We start from the raw sequence: 22188 nt of genomic DNA, 5'->3' as shown, positions 1-22188 counted from the left end.
TGCGTTGTTCAAACTGGCACTGAAGCAAATAACAAACCGTATCAATGGTGAAAAGACAACTTATTTTATTTCTGTGAAAGATTGAGATTCCTTGAAAGATTTATAGAGGTATTTACTAAACGTATAGATTTTATTATGATTTAGATTATAATCTGTTTTCCATATAGGTCAGCCAATGCTTGTTATATGTAAAAGCTGAGGAAACAAGTGCAGGAAAAGATGTTAAAGCCAGGAAACAAAAACCAAGAGGGGTGAGCTATGCAGAACTGAATACCTGAGTAGACATTTGTGATATGTCTGAAAATATCAAAAAATATTTTGTTTGGCATATAAAAAAGCATGAAGAGAAAAACTCTTTAATGGATTATGAAACATTACATATTTCAAAGGTAAGAGAGCTACACCTGTGGACTTGTGCTTTTTATTAGCACAAATTAAAACCTGTGAGATTTTATTAGTTCTTGTTGGGGCTATATTCCACCCTCTATTCTAGTAACACACACCAGAAAAGATATACCTCACTGCAAATGTGAAAGAAGAGGTTTGTGGGGAATACGAGGCATATATATCTCACTTTTTCCTATCATCCAAACAGGCAGGATGGACCTTGAGATGTATTTGTTACCACAATTTCAGAGGTTGAATTAGTACATGGAAAGGACACAGGGCTTAAGCAAGATCAGGGACTGTGATTTCAGAGGAGTAATACTCGGCAGCCAGAGTTTTGCTTAAATCATTTGCCACCCTTCACCCAGAGCTGAAGAGTGGAACTCTGAGTTATTTGGGCTAGGATAATATACAGGACAAAAGTGAGACTAATGTCTGAACAAAGCAGCCTTTATTGTTAGTACTATAGTGATTTTGGAGCACCAGTTTCCCATCTCAGAATTTAGCTTGTCATTTATTGGCAAGGAAGGAAGGATTGAGTGAATGACAAGCCACTGAATGACAGTGCTTACCATTAGTGGGGGGAAACGTGACCTTTGAAGGTGAGCTGCATCAGTGCCTGGGGCGGGGGGAGAGCATTGCTGTGAACACATGAGAGAGCGCAGAGACATGCTGGTGTTTATACGTAATATATGAGGGTGTGGACGTATGGACAGGAACGGATACCTCCTGTGCACACAGGGATATGTGTAGGATATGTTCTTGCCCAGGCTTAGGCACGTTCGTGTCTGTCTATGGTAACGTTCAGGCCTCTGGCTGCCAAGCATGAGCAGCCGTGCGGGCACACGGGTTTGCAGATCTCTGCCTTTGTCTCACCGGCAGCTGCCTCCGAGGGCGCCGTGGGGAAAGCGCAGGGCCAGGGCCCCCACCCCCCCTCTCCAAGCCCGGCGGGGTCCCGCGGGCCCGGCCTCCCTCAGCCGGCCGGGCTGCCCCTTTAAGAGGCCCCAGCGCCGTGTCAATCGCCGCGCCTGGCTCTTTCCCTCTCCTCCCCTTCCGCAGCGCTGCGATTCGGGGCGCCGCCGTCAGAGCCGGGCTGCGATGGGCGGCCGCGGGAAGCCGCCGCCGCGCCGAGGGGGCTCCCGCGGGGCCGCGGGGCGCTCGGGCACCTGGGGGTAGTGGCAGAGCCCGCCGCGGGACCCGCTGCCGCCTCGCTGCTCTGGCGCGGAGGCTCCGGAGAGCGTGTGCGCCCGGAGGACAGCACAATAGCCGGGAGGAGGAGACAGGGAAAGGGGCAGGGGGAAAGGAGGAGAGAGAAAGAGAAAGCACAACACGGGGGCTGGCGAGGGGAGGACGGAGCGGAGGACTCCCGAGCGTGGCTGCACTGAGGACCGTGCCCAGGAGGGCAGCGGCAGGAGGTGGGTGGGTGGGTGGATGGGGGGCGATATTTGCCTTCCTTCCCCCGCCCCGAGCCTGTTCCTTTGTCCACCCACTTTGAAGTGCTCTGGGATCGCCGGGGTGGGAGCATTGTTGTTCGCTAGCAAAAGATCAGTCATGCCGGGGAGAGGGTAGCGAGTGTACGGGGGGCTGGGACCGGCAAAAGCTGAAGGAGACGGGGAGGAGAGACTGCTCCGAGGATTGCCGTTTGCCTCCCAGTTTCCCTGCATGGACCGTGAAAGAGACGCATTGAGTTGACCCTGCCGGAGCTGTTTCTGCTTCTACATGTGAGATCCGGTTGGTTTATTCTCTCCACCTATCTCTCTCCAGCCTCCTTCCCCTATTCTCCACTTACTCCTGTATGCAAAATGGTGGACCCTGTGGGGTTTGTGGAGGCTTGGAAAGCACAATTTGCAGACTCTGAGCCTCCTAAAATGGAGCTGAAATCTGTGGGAGACATTGAACAGGAGCTGGAGATGTGCAAAGCATCTATTCGGAGACTGGAGATGGAGGTCAACAAGGAGAGGTTCCGCATGATTTACCTGCAGACTCTTCTGGCAAAGGAAAAAAAAAGCTATGATAGGCAGAGATGGGGTTTTAAACGTGCTTCTCAGTTGCCTGAAGGGGGTGCAGAGCAGCAGATCCAAGACCTGCATCACCAGTCCGCTGACCAAGACGAATATGAAAAAAGCAAGTCACACCATGGGGAGGAAAAGTTCAAACCCAGGATACCCTCTCTGCGGAAGCTGTCTACCCAGAGTGATGGGTCAGACCTGTCGCCTTTGGACAGCCCCCATCATGGAGAGGGAGAGCAGGACAGGTGTAAGTACTATGGTGAAGAGAAACTGAAGAGAGTTGTAGAAGATATGGAGAATCGCTGTGATACAGATGGCTCTCCTTCAAAACACAGATCAGCTTCCACTCGCAGGCTAGTGGGATCTGCTGAGAAGGAGGGATCGTTTGAACCTATTTCTAAGGAGAGAGGGAACAGCACCAGCGTGGCAGCCCTAAGGTCTAATTTTGAGAGGATTAAAAAGGTTAATTCACATTCTTCTGGGGATAACAAGGATGTTGTTGAAAAGCCCTTTTATGTGAATATGGAGTATCATCATGAGAAGGGTCTAGTAAAGGTCAACGATAAAGATGTTTCTGATAAAATAAGCTCCCTTGGTAGCCAGGCCATGCAAATGGAACGCAAAAAGTCTTTACATTCCCTGCCTTCTAACATGGTACCCAGCTTCAGTGAGTTCCAGAGGCCTGCTTACAGGGGAAGGTCCTCGGAGAGCAACTTTGGCTATGATGGAGAATATGAGGATGCTGAACTGAACCCCAGGTTTCTCAAAGATAACTTGATTAATGCCAATGGCAGCAACCGCTCACCTTGGCAACCCATGGACTTTCAACCCTATCAAAGTATCTATGTTGGTGGAATTATGGGGGAAGGAGAAGGGAAAGGACCTATTCTGCGAAATCAGGGCATGACTGACCAGGAAAAACATCTAACGTGGCCCAGGAGATCTTATTCCCCCAGGAGTTTTGAAGATATTGGAGGAGGATATACTCCTGATTGTAGTTCTAATGAGAACCTTACCTCCAGTGAGGAAGACTTCTCTTCAGGGCAGTCCAGCCACGTCTCTCCTAGCCCTACCACTTACCGCATGTATCGGGATAAAAGCCGTTCTCCCTCACAGAACTCTCAGCAGTCCTTTGACAGTAGCAGTCCACCAACCCCCCAGTCTCAAAAACGGCACAGGCAGCAGCAGGTCATTGTGTCTGAGGCTACTATTGTGGGTGTACGAAAAACAGGACAGATCTGGCCAAGTGATGGAGATTTGCCTTCTGGGAGATGTCACCAGGACAGCTGCTTCCACGGGGATACAGGTGTGTACCAACTTTTTGTTTAGTCTTTTAAAGTATGGAGCAGGAAATTGCATCATGGAAATGAATGGGAGAGGTTTTCTAGGTCACCCTGGGTGAGTTGCTCTAAGGGGGGCAACCGTTTCTTGTGAGAAGTCTGTGGTTATTTTGTAGGTGTCCTGTTTTAGGAAGGTTCTGCAGAAATATACTTCAGGCTTCATTTTAGGAGTACAGATTTGATTCCCGGAAGGGTTGATTCAGGCATCTCTTGAGAGGATCAACAGAGTGCCGTGTTAATTGGTTCTTAAATTTTCAATGCGAACACTGAGGTAAAAAGGGTGAATACTGTTCAGTATTCACCACCAGATCGTTCCCTCCCTCGTATTCTTGCGCTGAGGAGTAGTTAAACTCTACCTCAGAGGTGGTAGTGTGCCAACATGCTACAACCTGAGGGTTTTGTTGGAGCTTTACCAATAATGATGCCGCTCCCACAATCTTGTTTTTTCCTGTCTGTATTAATTGGAGTGCTAGTTTCTCGTTCTGTCTCGTGTCATCCTTCAATTAGAGCTGATTGGAGGTGATGATTGTGCAACCCTGTTCTTGAAGCTTTCTGCTATCATTAAGGAAGAACTTGGAATATCAGGAAGCCCCGAGGGAGAGCTGTTAGTTTAATTTCAGCAGAGTCAAAATTTTTGTTTGGGGAAGAATGGGCAACGTTTGAACCCGTTCTTCTAGAAGCTGTTCAGGCATGCGGGTGTGTCTGTGGAATCACAGTGGATTTATAGTTGGTGGAAGAGGCAAACAGTGAACTATGTTGATTCAGATAGATTTATTGAATGGACATGGACATCTGAATCTATTTAGCGAGGCAAGGCACATAATATAAACAGTATCTTGTGCTAACACCAGTAGTCTTCTAAGCAGTAATTGAAAAACAATCAAATCCAGGAATGAAAAAAAACCAGTATGATTATTTTGATAGACTTCTATAATTCTAAATCTGTGAGTTATCCTATAGGTTTTCTTTGTCTTTCTGAATCTGTCATTTTAATAAGGGGTTAACATGTTATTTGTCAATGTGACTGAATTCCTGAAGTAGTAGGTGAATTGAGAGGCCTATTTGAAATGTTGTCACTTTCTTAGGTTGTGTGAATTTGGTGTATTAGTTCTCAGAAGAGTAACTTTGCTGGAAGGAGGTGCCTGGTTTTAACTTTCCCCGCTGATTGTTTTTTGCCAGGAATACTTTTGGGAGCAAAAATGGAGGGAGAGCTCTCCCCTGCTATCCTGACATCCTGTTGTATTATTGGAAGGCTGTACAGTTGTAATGGATGGTCACTGTACATGAAACCTCAGCACCCTGTCCTCACAGTGACTTCTTCCTTATGCGATTGTATATACATATGTGTTTTCTATCTGGGACTGCTGCGTTCTTGTTTGGATCTATACATGTGTTTGTATCTTATGGGTAGTACTTGCAATGCAGGGGAGAGGCTGGATCTTGTGCTGGTTTAAACTGAGCTGCAGCCATCTGTCTCTGTTCTTGTTTACTGATGCTCTGTAGATGACTGGGAAGCCTCCTGGCAGTTGCAATTTTTGCAGAAGGAAACAAAGGGACAACAATAACAAAGGTTGATAAAGCTTGATGATACATTCAACTTTCAGAAAGGCAATAGATAATTTTTATTTTAAATAATTTAGCTGGGATGCAGTGATCTTAATACAAAAAAAAAAAAAGAAAAAGAAAAAAAGAAGGTGGTCTGTTGAAAAGTCAGAACAGTTACAATTCCTGGTTGTGCTGGAAAGCTTTGTGTCTTGTTCCTAAGGACCACACAATTGCAGGCAAGGACAGAATGTAACTGATCCACCTTCTGCTTTCCTCAGCATAGGGGGTAACATGGCAAGCGTAGCAGGAACCTTCACCAGATGGCTAATCATTACTGTCTTGCACATTAGCTGGTGGCAACTTTTTATTTAACCAAAAAAGCTTATGCTTTCAGGAGGACTGTGTTTCTGGTTAATTTCTACTGAGTATCATTTTATATAAAGTTTCTTTCTTTCCTGATTAGGAAGAATTTTGATCTGAAACCAATTGGCAGAACTGCTTTTTCATAAAACAAACAAAAGGCATGAGAGGTCACTATGTGATTAGCTGGCTGGCTACCATTCCCAACTATCATGCTCTGATGCAGACTGTTCTCCATCACCACGTGGTATGAAAGCAGATCACAGTTCCAGCCAGCTTTTCCTGCACCTGTGGTTCGGTCACTGGTTCTGCCAGGCTTCAGTGAAGTTTTGCTCGAACGGAGAGTGCAAGTTTGAATCACAGCAGGTTCTGGCCAGCCTTAATGTTAATTAGCATCGAGTGGGATTTGTTCAATAGTATTTGGCTTCTTTGCGCATTCAGATTTTTGTATGCTTGCTGGCTTTGCTTTTCATGACCCTGGCCTTAGTAATGCTGAAAGTGGTGTGGACAGGTGTGATGTGAACTTTCTGTCTGGATCTGCTGCCCCAGTGCATCTTGAGCTTGGCCAGCAGGCATGTGCTGTTTTGTCCAAATTCTTTCTCGAGTTCCCAGTCAAGTGATAATTTCCTCTTTTGTATTACAAAAAAGGACCAGAAGGAGGTCACCTCACTCTCAAGTGAATGGGATCCAAGCCAAAATTTGAATCTGAGTTCTTGGGTTATCAATAACCTTAAATCAGACCAAGGTAGCAGGCTTTCAGTTTTTCCCAAGGAGCAGAATGAGAGCTTTGGGGTTGAGATTTGGTAATAACTGTACTTTCTATTAAACGTCCTTAATAGAGCCTGAGCAAAGATACTTATGTTAGGATGAATTATGTGTCACTAATTTCCTGTAGTGGGAATAGGAAAAAGAAAGCTTGGGTATTTTTACTATGATTGCAGAGGAAGAGCAGGATTTTTTTTTAAATTCTGTCTACTGTTAAACATTAGTTGCAGAGACAGACTCAAGAGAAGCCACCCATTGTGTGTTTCTGCTTATAATCAAGGGGAGAGTTGCATAGTGCTGTTATGCAGTGCGGAGGCCTTGCAATGGCCTCAGTTGGGTCAGTTTTTTAACTATTAACAGTCTGTTAATTGAGGAGCACACTGGAGTTGTTGCTTGGCTTTATAGCTTGCTCCATAAAATCAGTGCATGCTCTTTCATAGCTCTGTGTGTGAAATCATTTTATCTATCTGCATAACACCATGGAAACTCTATCTGGAGTCCACATGGATAATATTTACCTGTAAAGCTGCTTCCTTAAAGGTGCTCCAATAATGATTTCTGTTCACTTGAGAGGACTTGATAGTGCTCTCCAGAGAGTTCTGCCAGGCTCTTTCTATAGAAATCTACCAACAGCCATAATGCTTAATATAAGATCAGTTTGGGGATGCATAATTTAATTCCACTGGGAGTAAAGTCTTACTTACTTTAGCCTCTACAAAGTGTGGGAGTGATGAATGTCCTTTTCTGAAGAGCATGGAGTGTTCTCTATGTTTTTAGTGAGTTTGATGTAGACAGAGGAAAGAGTGCAGAATTTACCTGTGCATGTGAACTGCAAGACTCAAAATTCCTGTTATCTCAGCTGAGCAGAATGCCATTTTAAAGCGCATACTTACTTAGAGCAGTAGATTTTTCAGTTTTTGTATGCCTTAAATGCCTAAGCAGATAGGCAAGCATCTGAATTTTCTGCTTTTAGGGTAATCCTTGACACTAGTTAATTTTAAAGCCCCTAAAAGCATGCAATATGTCATCATGGAAGGACATTGTTCTATATCAGTTTCTGCAAGGGTCCCTTCCTGAATTACTTGCATGTTCTGAGATCTTGGATAAGTTTCTTAATTCTGCACTTCTTCCACCCACTATTGTATTCTGTGGATTTTACAAGATGTAGTTTGAAAAGTGCTTTGCAATGTTTTAGCAGTACAAAGACGACTCATGGGGGAACATCCCAGTGCACTTGCTGCTGTTAGAAACACAACTTTCCTTTGAGCAGCTGAGGCAGACTTCAGTCCACTGTGCAGTGATTCTTCCTTCTGAGGATTTGAGACGTAGGAACTTTCATAATGTGTAGATCTCATTAATTTTAAGGGCTGCTGGCCACAGGTCCTGCTGTCAGTCTGTGACTTACGTTGGGTCAGGAATGACATTTAAATTTTCTCTGACGCTTGTTTAGTTCATTTTGCTATTACTTTTTAAACACATCTAATCCTTTGCTGTGATGATCAGTGGGTTTCCTAGGAGCACTCATGACAAGATGCTGTTTAACACCCCCCCCCCCCACCCCATCCCCCCCTCCCCTGCTTTCCAGCGATTTAGTGGCTGTTGAGATTATCAAGCTGCTTGTGCTACCACTCCCCTCTTCTTAGTCTGTGGGAGTGAAGAGCTCCCTCTCTTTCTCTGCTAGATTTCTCTTTCCCTCCAGCTGAGTTTAGTGGAATCTTTGGAGTTTCTGCTTTATGTTCCCAATAATTATAGTAGACTCTGCAGTCGTGTTTGTTCTGCTTCTTCTTCCACAAACAGTTACTAACCTTTACCTCAGGCCTACCATAAGTACTGCCATGCAGATAGATTTTATTTTTGCTTTTCTTAGGCTCATGCTGATGATGGAGTTTCTCCCACCCCAACATTCAGGTTCTTCTCCAATCACAAAGCACCTGCCCTTGAAATGAGAGTGTAAACCAATCCAGATAGTAGTTGCCTGATAATGGGAAGCCGTGGAGAGTGCTCATGTCGCCTGGTCTGTTTGTGTGAAACTCATTTTCATGGTCCATGACTGAGACATGGCTGTCCTGTGGAGTAAGTAGACAGAGAGCTATGAATTCTGCAAGTAGTGGGTTAGGTAGAAAGCTGCATGTCATCCCTGCATAATTACCAACAGCTTAAAAGTGGTCTGTCTGGCAGTAGAGATGAGCCCACTTTTGCGCAACTGCCATCGCTGCATGAGGCAGTGATCTGTGGCTGGGCAGGTGACATATAATACCAGTGCACACTTAAAGTATGGGAATGTTAGAGGAACTCAAGGCTGGGACCAAGCTGCAACAGAGCCATTTGGATATCCATGCAGCATCAGTACTGTGACGACCACAGACTACAATGTATGCCAAAACAGTGGGACCTAGGTGATTTCAGCATGGTGATTTCAGAGAACCAGGGGCTAGAGTCTAAAGCATTGCAGTGAATGCAACACAAGAAGATGATAATGCCTTTCATTTGAGCAGGAAATGTGTGGGCAATTGGAACCACAATAATAGGACTGTGGCTCAGTTAGCTGCTTGTATGGTCCTTGCTGACTCTGTTCAAAGTACTGAAACAGCACTGGTTTATGGTCAAAGCAGTTGAACTGGTGTGTGTGTGTGTACGAAATGTGCATCCATTCTGCTTCACAGTTGTCAGCCTCTGCCCAAATGGTTTCAGAGGAAAGAACACGGAGAGGTTGCTGTTTTGAAGAAAATTGTGGTCCTGCCCTGAGAAGTGGCAGGGAGAGTTGGGAGCATCCATGGGCTTACTGCCTGCCCCACTGCACTACCTCATCTGAGATGGAGGCTTCTTTCTAGGTGGCTGAAGGAAAAAGAAGAGAAAGGAGGAGTGGAAAAACCTGATGTCTTGGAACTTTTTTGCACTGGCTTCATTTTCTTGATGTGAAGGCTTTTCAGCTTTTTTTCCGTTACAGAACCAAAGGTGAGCAAGGGAGTAAAGAGCTGAGGATGGGGATGAGCATCAATAGAATTGGATAGGGTTTGGAACTAACGAAGGGACTGGGCTGGTGGAGTGAAACTAGTTGCAGTGTGGAGGAATAGGCAAACATGGGCAGAAAGACGGGTCTGTCTTTATCTTGCTATAAGCACTGACCGTGGCTTATGAAGTGATTTACTTGTGCATGTAGGTGGTGGACTTTCAAGCAGTGAAATGTGTTGGGGAATGGGGTGCTTTGGTCTCTGTTTTCTCATCTCTAGCAAAGCAGTTGCCCAAATGTGTGGTTTTAACCTGGAAGATTTTCACTATTAAGTATAAGTATACATGATCCTATGTACAGACTTCCAGAGGTGCAGAACTGGAATGTTGTACTCTTGATTCTTGCAGTTATGCCCTCTGAAGCTAACATGGAGATAAAGAAAGCTAGGAGTCTACTAATTTGTGGAATTAATTGTTCTACCACCTTTCCGAAGTGCTTCCGTTCATCTTTTACCTTTGGTTTGGATGTTTGTATAAAATGCTAAGTACTGTGTTCAGTTGCTCCTTCATTGACAGCTTGCTTTTCACTGCTACCAGAAAGTTTCATGAGGTGTGAGCAAAGGTAGTAAATGACTTGGGTTGGAATGGGGAGTAGGCATCCTGAGTAACAGACTTGGGGGCTGGGGCGGGAAATAAGCTTTAGTAAGAAAATTTGCTAAACCATCAAGTGTGGGCTAGGAAATGCTTGTTTGAACACTGGGCAGCATGCTATAGCTAATGATACTGACTCTTAAAAGAAGTGTTGGGGGGGGGAGGATAATCTGTAATCCAAGTTTGGCTTTGCAGGTTGTCTGAAAGATGGGCCAGCAGAGTAGGCAGAAGCCTGTGAAGGTTTGGGCCCCAGTAATAGCCTGGAAACAGGTACCTATCTTCCAGTTCTAGCATGTTTAGCAGTTCTCTCTCTAACGCCCTCCCTTTCTCCCCAACCTCTCAGGGATAAACAGTTATCGTGCAGAGGCAAGGGGGACATGTATTTCAGCTTCAAGGAATTTTGGAGGTCAGTCCATAAAGGTTAATGAGGTGAGACTTGGCAAGCTGTTTGAGGAGAATTGTTCCATTTCAATTACCAAGGGAAGCATATTGCTGTTCATGAAAATCAGACTGTTGATTGGAGGCAGAGCTTATCTGGAGCTTGCTTTCCCCTAGAGAAACCAAGGCTAGCAGGTTTTTTTTGACTGTCTCCTCTTTGATTTGTTCTGCCCAGTCAGATAAGCATGGAAAGAACAATAAGGACCTGATCCTGTTCTTTCCCTGGTGAAATGTCATTGACTTTAGTAATCTCATGCTGGCACATGTAGGAAAAGAAATGGTGTTCTGGTACAGATTTAATGTCAACTTTGCGGTGCAGATAGAGGGGTAGACTGCAAGTGACAACAGAAATGCTGGCATAGATTAGTTTGGGTGAACTGCATGTGAATAAAGTACTTCCAAAACAACAATTTGAGTGTCTTAAGTTACAAAGCAGGTTTTGGCCAGCTCACTGATAACAAAGTGGATTGCCTCCTGATCATATCTTTAAATTACATGTGATGAGAAAGCAACCATAAACGGTAAGTAAATCATTGAACATTGGTCTGTCTTACTGCTGAGGCAGTTTTACAAATCTGTAACTTCTCTAAACTTGTTTTGGGTTGTGCTGTGTGTGTTTTAAACAGTAGGAACAGCGTGGTATATTTCTGTCACAAAATCTGGTTGTAGTTTGCAAATCTTCCTGTTACTAAAATAACAAAAGCATGTCTCCCTTTTGTCTTCTTCCCAGCTGCCAAAATGGTATCTTTCAGACCCTTTCTTAAACAGGTTATGGCTGATGTAGTAATAAGATTATTGCAAATGTAATTGGAATCTCTGTTTCAGAGAAAGCTCTGCCCAAATGTGGTGGCTGGAGCTGAGTTATTTGCTCATGGCTATGTGAATACGAGGAGTATGTGTGTGAGAATACACAATGATTGCCCTGTAGGAAGAGTGAATTAGCAAAGTTCAGTCTGTTGGTTTATACTACTTAATTGTGTCTGTTTGTATTGCAGGCCCTTTGCCTAGTTGTTGTCTTCTGTTATTTTGTTATTTGTAGTCATTTCACTGATCCTTGTTGCTTCTGGGTTGTTTTTTTTATTTGTGGAGGAAGGAATTCTTTTCTGGGGAGAATAAGTACACCACAACCTTCCCTCTTTTAAAAATAATATATAAAAAAAAGCCATCCTCCGTTGAACCTTCTGCACAGGTTAGGTCTCACTGTGAAGTATCCAAAAGCCCCAAATTACTTGCAGATTGGTCTGTGACAACAGGATAGTAACAACTGTAGCAGGCTGCTGTGGATCACACAGTATTACCTGAAATCTAAGAAGCCAGCTTTTGCAGTAGTTACTTAATAGTGAGCAGCTTGCGTGTTTGTACTCAGCCGCTGCTCTGTGTTTGTGACCTGTTCTTGATGTGTGAAGTGCACTGTGCAGCCTTGGCTCGATATGTCTGTTTACTTCTTCTTAAGGGCTTTAGAATATTCTACACTCAACACTGAAATGCAGCTACTTCTCTGGTGGGATATGTGCCAGCTATTATGTTATCAGAAATTATATACTCCCTTGGCTGCAAAGCTAGGTAAGGAGTGCCCATTTTTGAACCCACAATATGGGTGAGGCTGGAGCACGCGCTAGTTGTTAGGAGAGTTAAAAACAAACAAACAAAAAATCCCCAAAAACAAAACCCCTCAAAACCCCAAACAACAAACCCACACAAAAAGCCACAAAAACCCAACAAAGCCATCAGTTACCTATAGTCACATCTGTGTGTTCTTTTAAAATGGGCCAGCCACTTCCTAGAATAATCTGTTCTGAAGAAAAATACCTCATTCCCTGGAGCATCAGGCTTCAAACGTGCCTGAGCTGCTAAAAAGGAAATGTGATTGGTCTGTTGTCACTAGGGAGGTGTAACATGCAAACACAGAGGACTGTATCTGCTGCAGTCTACAATTACATACCATGGTATGACTTTGCCCAGGAAGATAGTAGTGGCCTGTCAGCCTGGCTGGGCTCAGGGCTTCCCAAAAGAGATTAGATTATGATGCTTAGTATGAGCCAAGGCACAGAAAAACATCTAACTACCTCAGTTCATAGCAGTCTTCATTTTTGCTTCCTGCTAACCTATATCTGTTCCTGAAATTTTTTTGTAATGGTCAACGCTGACATTACCACATGAAGTTTCAGAAAATAATATGCTGAGAAAGTGAATTGATCACTGTTGGAAGGTTTCTGTGTCTGTGTGTTACCCCCATCCTTGCCCTTTACCTCTTCTGCAGACTGACCTCTTTGTTTGAATCCTTCTAGGTTGAATGTTTGAGTGTGAGAATTCCCTTCCCTTCGCTGGGTGTCTTTTTGCTCTACATTCTCCTGAGGTGGTCATTGGAACTCTCAGTCTGATAGGGGTGAAATCATTGTCATCGCTCTAAGACGACATAGTAATGCCTCAATCTGGCAATGTTTTATCATTGTCATTGAGGAAATTGTGGTATTTGGATGGATATATTTATCTGTGCTAATTGTACTAATTACTTACTTGAATTTGTAGATTAGCCAGCAGAGAACATCCTGTTGTAAACTTCTATTGCAGTTCTTCTGTCTAAGCCTAATTGTGGTGGATATCAAGCCCAGTGCTTAGCTGTGATTAAAGGTGCCATGTATAGGTGGTGTGCAGCCTGCACCACATCAGTGACTGCAGCGAAGAGCACGTCTTACAGTCTGTTCCTTGTTTTACTGATGATGAGTGAAATCTGAATTGCAAAGAGGGGAAAAATCTGAGAAGCTGTAGTCTTGATGAAAATACATTCTTCGGCCTTGGGACATATACCACTTGTCTAGTCTAATATTGGTCATCCATAGCGCCTGATATGGGGTAGGTGGATATCAGGAAGAGAGTGCTTTAGCCAAGTCCAGAGTATTGTCTCAAAGGTGCTCTTGGCTTCCTAACTTGCTGGAACAAGTATCTCTCAGCTCACATAAGCAGGCTCCTCAAAAGCCTTCAAGAACTGCTTCTGTGATAGAAAACTCACACACTTCACACAAGCAATATGTTGGGCCTCACAATTGCCTGAATAATTGTGTGGGTGAAGCTTTTTTTCAGCCTTTTCTCTGCTAGCTTCTTTCCTAAGGAACCTACCCATAGGAATGAAGTATGCTGCAAATCATGTAACTGCTTTGGGTGTTCCATGGTCTGCAGCTGCCCTCTTTCCTAGGAAACCCGTGGTGCTTGCCAGAAGGCAGATGTTGCTAGCAGAACTGCATGATGAGCATGTATCTGATCAGATGGAAGGGTATGGTGTGGGAGAAAGGACTAAACACTATGTATTTAGTCCTCAAGTATCTTCAGAAGAGCCAGCATGTGTTCCCTTCAACAGGGAGCCTGGGAACCACTTGCTATCTTACACTTATGCAACAGTTCAGTTTTTTCCAGCATAAGGGCCTTTGGCAGACCTGACTGATGGTCCCCATGCTCTTTTCTGATGATAGTGATCAAGAAGATTCACTGTTTTTCCTTTGGTATTTCAGGTGTAGTATTGAGCTACAGGCCTGGCTGCCTTCTTGAATTGATCTGTACTGAATGACAGTAATGAGAGGCTGATTGCAATTTTGAGATTGTTTACATGGTCTGATGCTCTTGTCATTCAGGTGAGGGCTGGGTTCTGTTTCATGTGGGTGCAGGAGCACTGATAAATATCTGATAAATTTAGATCAGGGCATATTGAAGAAAATTATTTTCTACTTTCTTGTGTTCCTGAGTGGTGTTTGAACACATAGCCCAGAGAATGCAGACCTGTCACTGCAGCCATTTAGTCTCCGGAGAGGCACTTCCTCAATTTGATTTGCTGAATTTCTTGAAGGTCCTCCTAAGCAGAGCTGAGCACTTATGCAAACCTATTAAGCCTTTAAGTTGTTGAGAAACCACGCTGCTCTGTATAAAAATATATACATAGGATTTATGCATCACTTTGACCCTTTCTAATCCAAATTGATTTTGCAACTTCCGTGTGCACCGAGTGAAATAACTTTATATTAGTAAACTGATGGTCATAGTAAACTAAATATTTGGAGCTACTGGAGTACTGGTTACCATGAAACTGTATCAGAAACTTCAGGTTGATGCTGATCGCTCTCTACTTCAGTGTTAGATTAGAATCATAGAATCATTTAGGTTGGAAAGGGCCTTTAAAATCGTTGAGTCCAACTGATAGCACTACTAACTAAGTAGCACTGCCAAGTCCACCACTAAACCATATCCCGAAGCACCACATCTGTGCATCTTTTAAATAAAGTTTTAGTAGATGGTTGATAGTATCACGATGTTTCTTTTAGTACTCCCCGCTATTAGCTTAAGACCTCCATGACAGTGTCTGCAATTTGACGTTGATTTTATCTTTATACTCCTGTTTGTGTTCAGTGTCTCTCACCACTGAAAAATTCTGCATTGTACTGAAACATTCCACCAGGGAGGTGAATGGGTGAGATAATGCTGACCCCAGCAGAGGAGAAAATATAGCACTCCCTGAGATAAGTAAAGAACTGGCTGTTCTTTAAGAAGGTGGTGCCTATACCTGTGCTGTGGAGGGCAGGCAGGTACTGGTGCACTGAACTCAGCTTCAAAGGGAGCCCCTTGAGTACATCCAGGGGAGTGGGCAGTGAAAGACAACTCCAGTAAAAACCACCTGGTAAGGTGGTAAGAATACAAATTCTTGCCATGCAGTTACAGAGCTGAAGTCAACTTGCTGTTACCAGAGTTTTTTTGTATTGCTAAAAGGGTCAGAGTTCCCACCAGGAAAAAATATTATCCTGATGGAAAAGAGGTAGAGTTTGGAATAACTAGCAAGGAAGGAATGAGAGACCTTAATTAATTTTGATTTTTTTTAACTAGGGCTATTGTTTTTGTTTTATCTAACAGCTGGATACACCAATGGCTGCTCTTGAGAGCTGTAACAGTATCTCAGGAAAGTCTTGATGCAGGACTTGCTGATGTCAGGGAATTTCTAGTGACTGTTTTGCAGTGACTGAAACTCCACAGCACTAGCTGTATGTTTCTATATAACTACCTGAACCAGAATTTCCCAAGTTATCTTTATTTTGAAGTGTGGGCTTGATCTTTGGCTTCAAAAGAGCTGATAGGATTTTCACAGGCCTGTGTTATAAATGTTTTAAAACTTACATGCGTGCAGCTTATGCTGTCCAGTTTCAGTAACAATACTGCAGATGTGGTTGAGAGCTGTCTGTGAGCTATACTGGGGAGGCAGTTCAAAAATGTAGTTCTGTTTTAAAGTTTCTCTTGCCTTTTAAAGAACTGTGTTAGCTGTCCATATGCATCTGCTATGTCTCCTGGATGGGTGCTATGGAAACACTAATGCAGTTTGGAAAAGCATTTTTACTTTATTTAATAATTCTTTTAGCGCCACTCTGCCTCTGCCATCTTAAGAGGCAAAAAGGCAAGAGAAAATGACAAAATAGTGTTTGCATCAAAACATCAGATATGCTTTTTTCAGTTTGTCCAGTCCTCTGAGGTAAGACTCTGTCAAAATGAGTTTTGGTTAGGTAGGTTATTTTTTTAGTATGCATGGGGAGAAAAATATCTCTGTTATGTTTTTAGAGTATCGGAGACAACAGAAGATGCCTTCTTTTCAGCTGGGTGATTGTCTGTAGCACTTATGTTCTGTTACACCATGGTGTGATCTTAGCTGTTGGATTGTGACTGACCTGTCATGCTTGTGTTCAGCAAATATGCCCTAGCCCTGACCTTGACTACCCCAAATTTATTCAGGCTTGAGCACTGACCTATACATAATTTGTTGTGGTCTCACCGTCTGGTCAAACTGAAATACATACTAATGTGATCTAAGCTCTGCTCTGTTTTATGTTCAATATGTAAACATAATAAAATTCATACTGCAGATAAAGGGTTACACATCTTTCCAGTTAGTGCCTGTTCTCAATTTCAGTACTTGTGTGAAATCTCAGTGGCTCCTCTTAAACCAAGGAAGACAGCTTGATTATCTGTTATGTAAATATGTTCTGAATATATGTGTGCAAATAAAAACCTGAAGAAGAAGAATTCTTGAACTTAAATCTTCTATTCTGTATATGTGTTTCAGACTGGTTTCAATGTATGTGCAAATATGCACTGATGCAAAGATCAAGCACCCTTATAAAGTTCCACCTAAACTTTGTAACAAGATTTTTCTTGTAATTAGATCAACAGCTGTTTAAGGAAACATTCTGATGCTAAAACTGTTTTTCCGATTAATGGGCACTTGCCGTGTAGGGCTGATGCATGTTGCAAATAGGCTTGTTTAATAGTACTTGGTAGTTGGATGTTTTGTGCTTGTATTTTTCTGTGTAAGGAAACAAGTCATTTGCAAGTATTTTTTCAAATGCATGTAAAGGATGAAAAATGAACTTTGAAAGAAAAACAGTGTTTTAACGAGGAAGTATGCAGCTTGAGCTGAAGCTCAGGCTTTTATCTGAATTTCAGTGAGCCCTAATGTCCTGGAATCCAATTATTCCTGGACCACACTTCTTTTAACTTTCTCCATGTTTAGAAATGAGTTTATATTCATATATAACTTTTAAAGGAAAATACTGTAAAAAAGAAAAAACAAGACAAAAAAACCCCCTCAATTCTGTTGCTGGAGGCTTGCCCTTTCACTGATTCCTACAACGAATATACTTTCTTCCACTAATTCTTTTTTTCTTTCTTAATTCTGTGTTTCTATTAACTTATTCAGTTTCCCCTCTAAATAATTAAGTTCAAAATCTGGGTTGCATTTGCCTGCCTATGGGTGTGATTGGTGTGACTAGTTCTGCTTATGTGTTGATCTCTGTTTTTTCCACTTTTTACTTTTTCAAAAAATTATTATTTGTTTAAAATTTGAAGCAAGGGCTGCCTTGTCTGACAACATGTATTGGTATATGTCTTCCAGTATTTTCACATTATGCCCCTTGAGGCTAAGTCTTGACTTAAATTGTCTTTGGTGATAATGCTTCATGCTGTGGCATGCTGCCCTGTCAGTTGTGCCAACAACTGTTCATTTGTAGGTTCACCCTGAGAACTGGATCAGGGAATTATATCTGTGTGTTGTTTTTTTTTTTGTTTTGTGTTTTTCCCCAAGCCAAAACCAAAAAAAAATCAAAAAAACTCCCCAAACCAAAACACAAAACCCCTCTAACCATGGATCTCATCCATCCTTCCCAAAAATGTTTGTGTTGGAGCAGCAACTGCTTGGTTGGTGTTGGAGGGGAGGGAGTATAATGCCATGAAAGACAATGTATGCTTAAACCCCGAGTCTGTTGGGATTCTGAGGTTGTTAATTCAAATAACAATGGGAACATTAATGTTGAGAAGTCGCGTTTAACAATTTCACTTCTGATTAGCCAGCTGCTTTGGGATTTCAGGAAGAGGTTTGGGATATCCTATGAACAGAGTACCTCTTCCCTAGTCAGGTGCTTCGTTTCTGCTGTTGGGGGGCGAGGGAGGAAGAAAAGGCAGCTAAAGGGCTTGCTGTTGTTTGAAATAGTTTATTTCATCGAATAAATCTAAGTAGAATGCTAGGACTGAAAATGGGGAAAAAGATATATTTACAGTCAGTATTGTTTGCAAGACAGACCAGATGACATCCTAGTCCATGTGACTGACTCCCCTTTCAGTTGCCTATGTAAGTACTTCATGTTTTTAATTATTACATCAGCAAATACACTGACTGTTTATGGCCAGGAGAAAATGGAAAAGAAAATACAATTATTCCTTTTTATGAAGACTAAAAAAAGGTCTCTAGCTTCTGCTAAAAGATTGTTTAGGTCATAAATCATCTGGAAGGAGGACCGTATGGCCGTCAGGTCAGCACAGCTTTTAGGGGAGAGTAGATCACCTTAAGTAACTTGCATTTGGTTTTAGGAGTGTATGTGCGAGTGTTCATGGGCTAAGATTTCATATTATTTTTTATGATGTGATTACTCTAATGAGACATCTGCAATATTACATCTTATAACTACATAGTATGTGAATATTTTCCCTTGATGAGTGTTTTTGTGGAGGGGCGTTTTAGAGGTAATTGCTAGGCCTTCTTACACTCGTTTGCATTTGAAATATAAAATGTCGTTGTCCTGGCCTAATAGTGCAACATGTCAAATAGCGTGATCTGCTTAGAAAGCTTAGTCTAGAACAAGGAGGGGGCAAGGGTCATCAAGAGAAAATATATGTAGCTTACAGCATTGAAACATCTTTACAGTTTCTCTTTTCAATTTTATTTAGGATGTTTACTTGACTCCCAGATAAGACTTCTATTTTTACCTGTGAGTGCTGTCTCTGCACAGATTTGTGAGCTCTTCTGACTTAACCCTGCCGAATTCCTGCCTGTATAGCAGCCAGGTGCTAGATTTCTGGCTTCCAGATTCTTTTGCTCTTTCTGTTCCTGTTCAGTCCACAAACATGGAAAAAAATGCCCCACCCTACTGACTCATTGTGCCCAGAGCACTCCCTATATTCCTGAAATAGGATTAATATCTGAGGCAGTTTGAACAACTCAACAGAGATGGGTCTGGTTGTCTTCTGCCAAACCCCTTTTTAAAATAGCTGGTTTCTTCTCTTAGGTCCACGAATCTTATCTACGTGCTCTACCAGCCCTGAGCCCCAAGGTGATTTCCTTATCTTGTATTCATTTAAAGGGCTTTTGCAACAAATACAACTGTTGTAGAAATCAACTACTATGCAGAATAATCCTTTTAACAGGTTTATTCTGATACTCTATCGGGTATTTAAGTGGATTTAACTGCATCGTTTAATATGTCCTTGAAGATGGTTCCAAATGAAACCTGCTGCTGTCAAATTCTGTTAGATCTGTGTATGCATACCAAGTGTGTCTGGGAGATGTCAGGAAGTGCTGTAGGCAGTGGGGAGGGGTTGCTATTTATAGGGGAAAACTAGAAGTAGCAAACCACTTAAGCTGTTTACCATCGTGCTGTCTACAACTGGGTCTCTCAGATAATACTCAAAGCCTAGTTGCTCAGAAGAAGGCTCAGAAGAAGTTATTTCCCTGTTACAAGGGCAAATTCATGTTCTTCTTCCTGTTCTTCTCCACCTTACAGAGTATGCAGTTGTCTAGTGGCTCACCCCAGGGGCAGCTGTGCTACTGAATGTATCCCTTTAGCTTGTTTTGCTTTGGGATCAAAGGACTGTCAGCAGGCAAATGTCAATTATTAATTCTTGGTTTTAAAAATACACAAAGTGACACACTTTTTCCCTTTGATTGAAGTAAACAGCAGTCTGCTTCTTCCCGTCAGCATACTGTGCAGCCCTGTTGTAATGTCTCAGGTTTTGAGCTCTTGCAAACAAGTGCATCCTGCAAAGGGCCTTATTTGGCAGTGAAATAGTCAGCAAAATGCCTGGAAAATAACATTACAACCTTGAGCACAGCCCTTTGGAATGTAGCAGGTTCCTGATAAAGCAAAAATTGGGTGGGTGAATGTTTTTCAGAGAGGCAAGCCTGCAGAAAGGAATAGTGTTTAAGATGTTGGGAGTCCTGTCTTTGAAAAATCTTGGGTTTTGTTTTAAGTATATTGAAATATAGTTGTAATTATAGTAAAGTCTGTGTGAAACTTGTGAGTAGGGTCAGTTATTTACTTTTAAGGGGATAAATTATCATTCTAATGTTGCAAAGTAGTGTTTTGGAAGTTGTCTTAAAAATGCATGTAAGGATCTTGTATCTGTCTAGGGAGCGAGGGGGGAAAAAACTCAGTCTAGTATTTTCTGCACAAAAGAGGAAGGATACACATATTAAAACTGGATTTTTCATTCCAAATCTTCTCATGCACTATTGTAATGATATAGGCTTGTCTGCTTTTGGGATCTGCAGGTGTTTCAGAAACATGGATAAGTTCAACTATCAATAGCCTGTTCATCCAGGGAAATCTGATAATTCCAAATAAAGTGTCCAAGGTCATCTACAAATCATAGTTTTGGGATTTCAATCCTGAACTTTTGTTCTTAGTTCTAGAACTTAACCTCTAAGACAGTCTCTACTACATAGATCTCATCTGTGAAGTGATGTGGTAAGATCAATGCTAAATAAGCTTTATCCTGGCTCATCTCTCTCTGTGGTGGTTAGACAAGTATGGTTTAACCTTTGCTGTTTTCACCAGTTCTTCTAGAGCCCTGCAGTGGATCGGGCCTAAAGGGAAAAGCTAGTTAAATCCACATAACCATCTTCTCTTTCCATTATTAGTCCCTTTTTGTTGGCTTATTCTTGGGTTACTTGAATGATGAAGAACCATACTGGTGACCACAGCTTCTTTTATGTAACAAACGAAACAGCTATTTTTTTAATTACTAATGCATGTAAATGGACTGAAGCTATAGTTTGTCTCATTACGAGACTCCTTACTAGGAAGCTCTTCTGTCTTCTTACTTGCCAAACATTTCTATGGCACCTAGCACAGTAGAATCCAGGGGTTTGACTTTTGTTCACTTACCACAGTGCAAAGCAACACTTCTTTTGCCCATAACTTTGTTAATTGAATGATACTTTGCAATACAGAAATTATGTGGCAGGAGAATATTTCAGGGAAGTCCAGTCTATTATCCCCCTGAGTTTGCTTAAGAAATCAACCTAGCCTTTAGCTGGCAACAATAAGAGAGACAGGAATTAAAAAAATTCCAGTTTTCCTGTGCTACAAGATTGACTTCTAGACCAACCAGCTTTTCTTATTTACATTTCTCCAAAGGCAGATCTCTATGTTGGTGGTTTTTTTGGGGGTGGGTTGATGTTTGGTTTGGGTTTTGGTTTGGTTTTTTGTGTGTGTGTGTGTTATTTGTTTTCTAACTGCTGGGAAAGGTGCATTTACAGTAAAGGTCATTGGTGTTTCAGATAGACTTATTAACCAGTAAGTTCCTGCCAGAACAGTACTCCCCCTAAATTTTAAAGCCTTCCAGGTAGGTCTCGTTAACATTCTCTTCTAAGACCAGTAAGAGAAGCTGGTGTGCTTACTCAGCAAAGGAACACAAAGGTATTGTATCTGTGGTATACCAGCAAAGCCTACAAACTTTAAGTATCTTACTTGCAGCGGCTTTGCACAGGTCTTCACTGTCCAGTGGTCTATTTATACTCATAGTACTTATTTGGGTGGGTTTTTTCTTTTTTTTCTATTACTATTGCTTCCAAAGCTCCTTTACTGGTCCGTCTGCTTGTTCTACCTCTTAAGGAGAACTTAAAAATCTTAAGTTGCTAATGCTCTGAATCAGCAGCTCCCTAAACCGGTCTTTGTAGTGAGTCTGTTTACACTAATATCAAGAAATGAGGCGGTACTGTTCAAAGGTAAAAAAATACCCAGCCCTCAGGGAATATACCATCTGAGTGGAATGGTGCCTACACAGCTCTCTTGACTTTCTTGTGTATAACCCTGCAGTGTTAAGCCCTCCTGTATATGCACAACCTGTGGCTCATCATAGGCTTTTAATCATCAGAGCATGCTCTGATGCACAGGCATTGGTGTGCTAGACTTCCACAGTTGCACAGTTTATTAGAGAGAACTAGACTCCTATTTTGAGATAGTGTTGGTAGGATTCCTGCCCTTCCTAATGCAATGGAAGGGAGAACTTGATTTCTGCGTTGTGAAGTTGCTTTTATCTTGAGGGTTATTCTCCCTTTTGCCCAGCTGTGCAATCTGAGCTGTCAGATATTGAGCCTAGTCTGTCTCCTGATCCTTTTCTACAATTTTAGTTGCTTTTGTTCTTGACCACTGAGATGTTCATTT

At 42.4% G+C, this 22188-nt stretch overlaps 1 protein-coding gene across 1 annotated transcript in view; it reads left to right on the top strand.

Annotated features, from left to right (window-relative positions):
* Positions 1–1452: 1452 nt before the first annotated feature.
* BCR (BCR activator of RhoGEF and GTPase) overlaps positions 1453–22188 on the top strand; it is a 107059-nt gene continuing 86323 nt past the window's right edge. Inside the window, exon 1 of the mRNA XM_054220019.1 lies at positions 1453–3702. Coding sequence (XP_054075994.1) covers positions 2190–3702 — 1513 coding nt within the window. The 5' untranslated portion in view covers positions 1453–2189. The remainder of the gene's footprint in view (positions 3703–22188) is intronic.

Source organism: Rissa tridactyla, chromosome 13 (assembly GCF_028500815.1).
Source record: "Rissa tridactyla isolate bRisTri1 chromosome 13, bRisTri1.patW.cur.20221130, whole genome shotgun sequence".
Lineage (NCBI taxonomy): Eukaryota > Metazoa > Chordata > Aves > Charadriiformes > Laridae > Rissa > Rissa tridactyla.
This window is presented reverse-complemented; position numbering and strand designations above follow the sequence as displayed.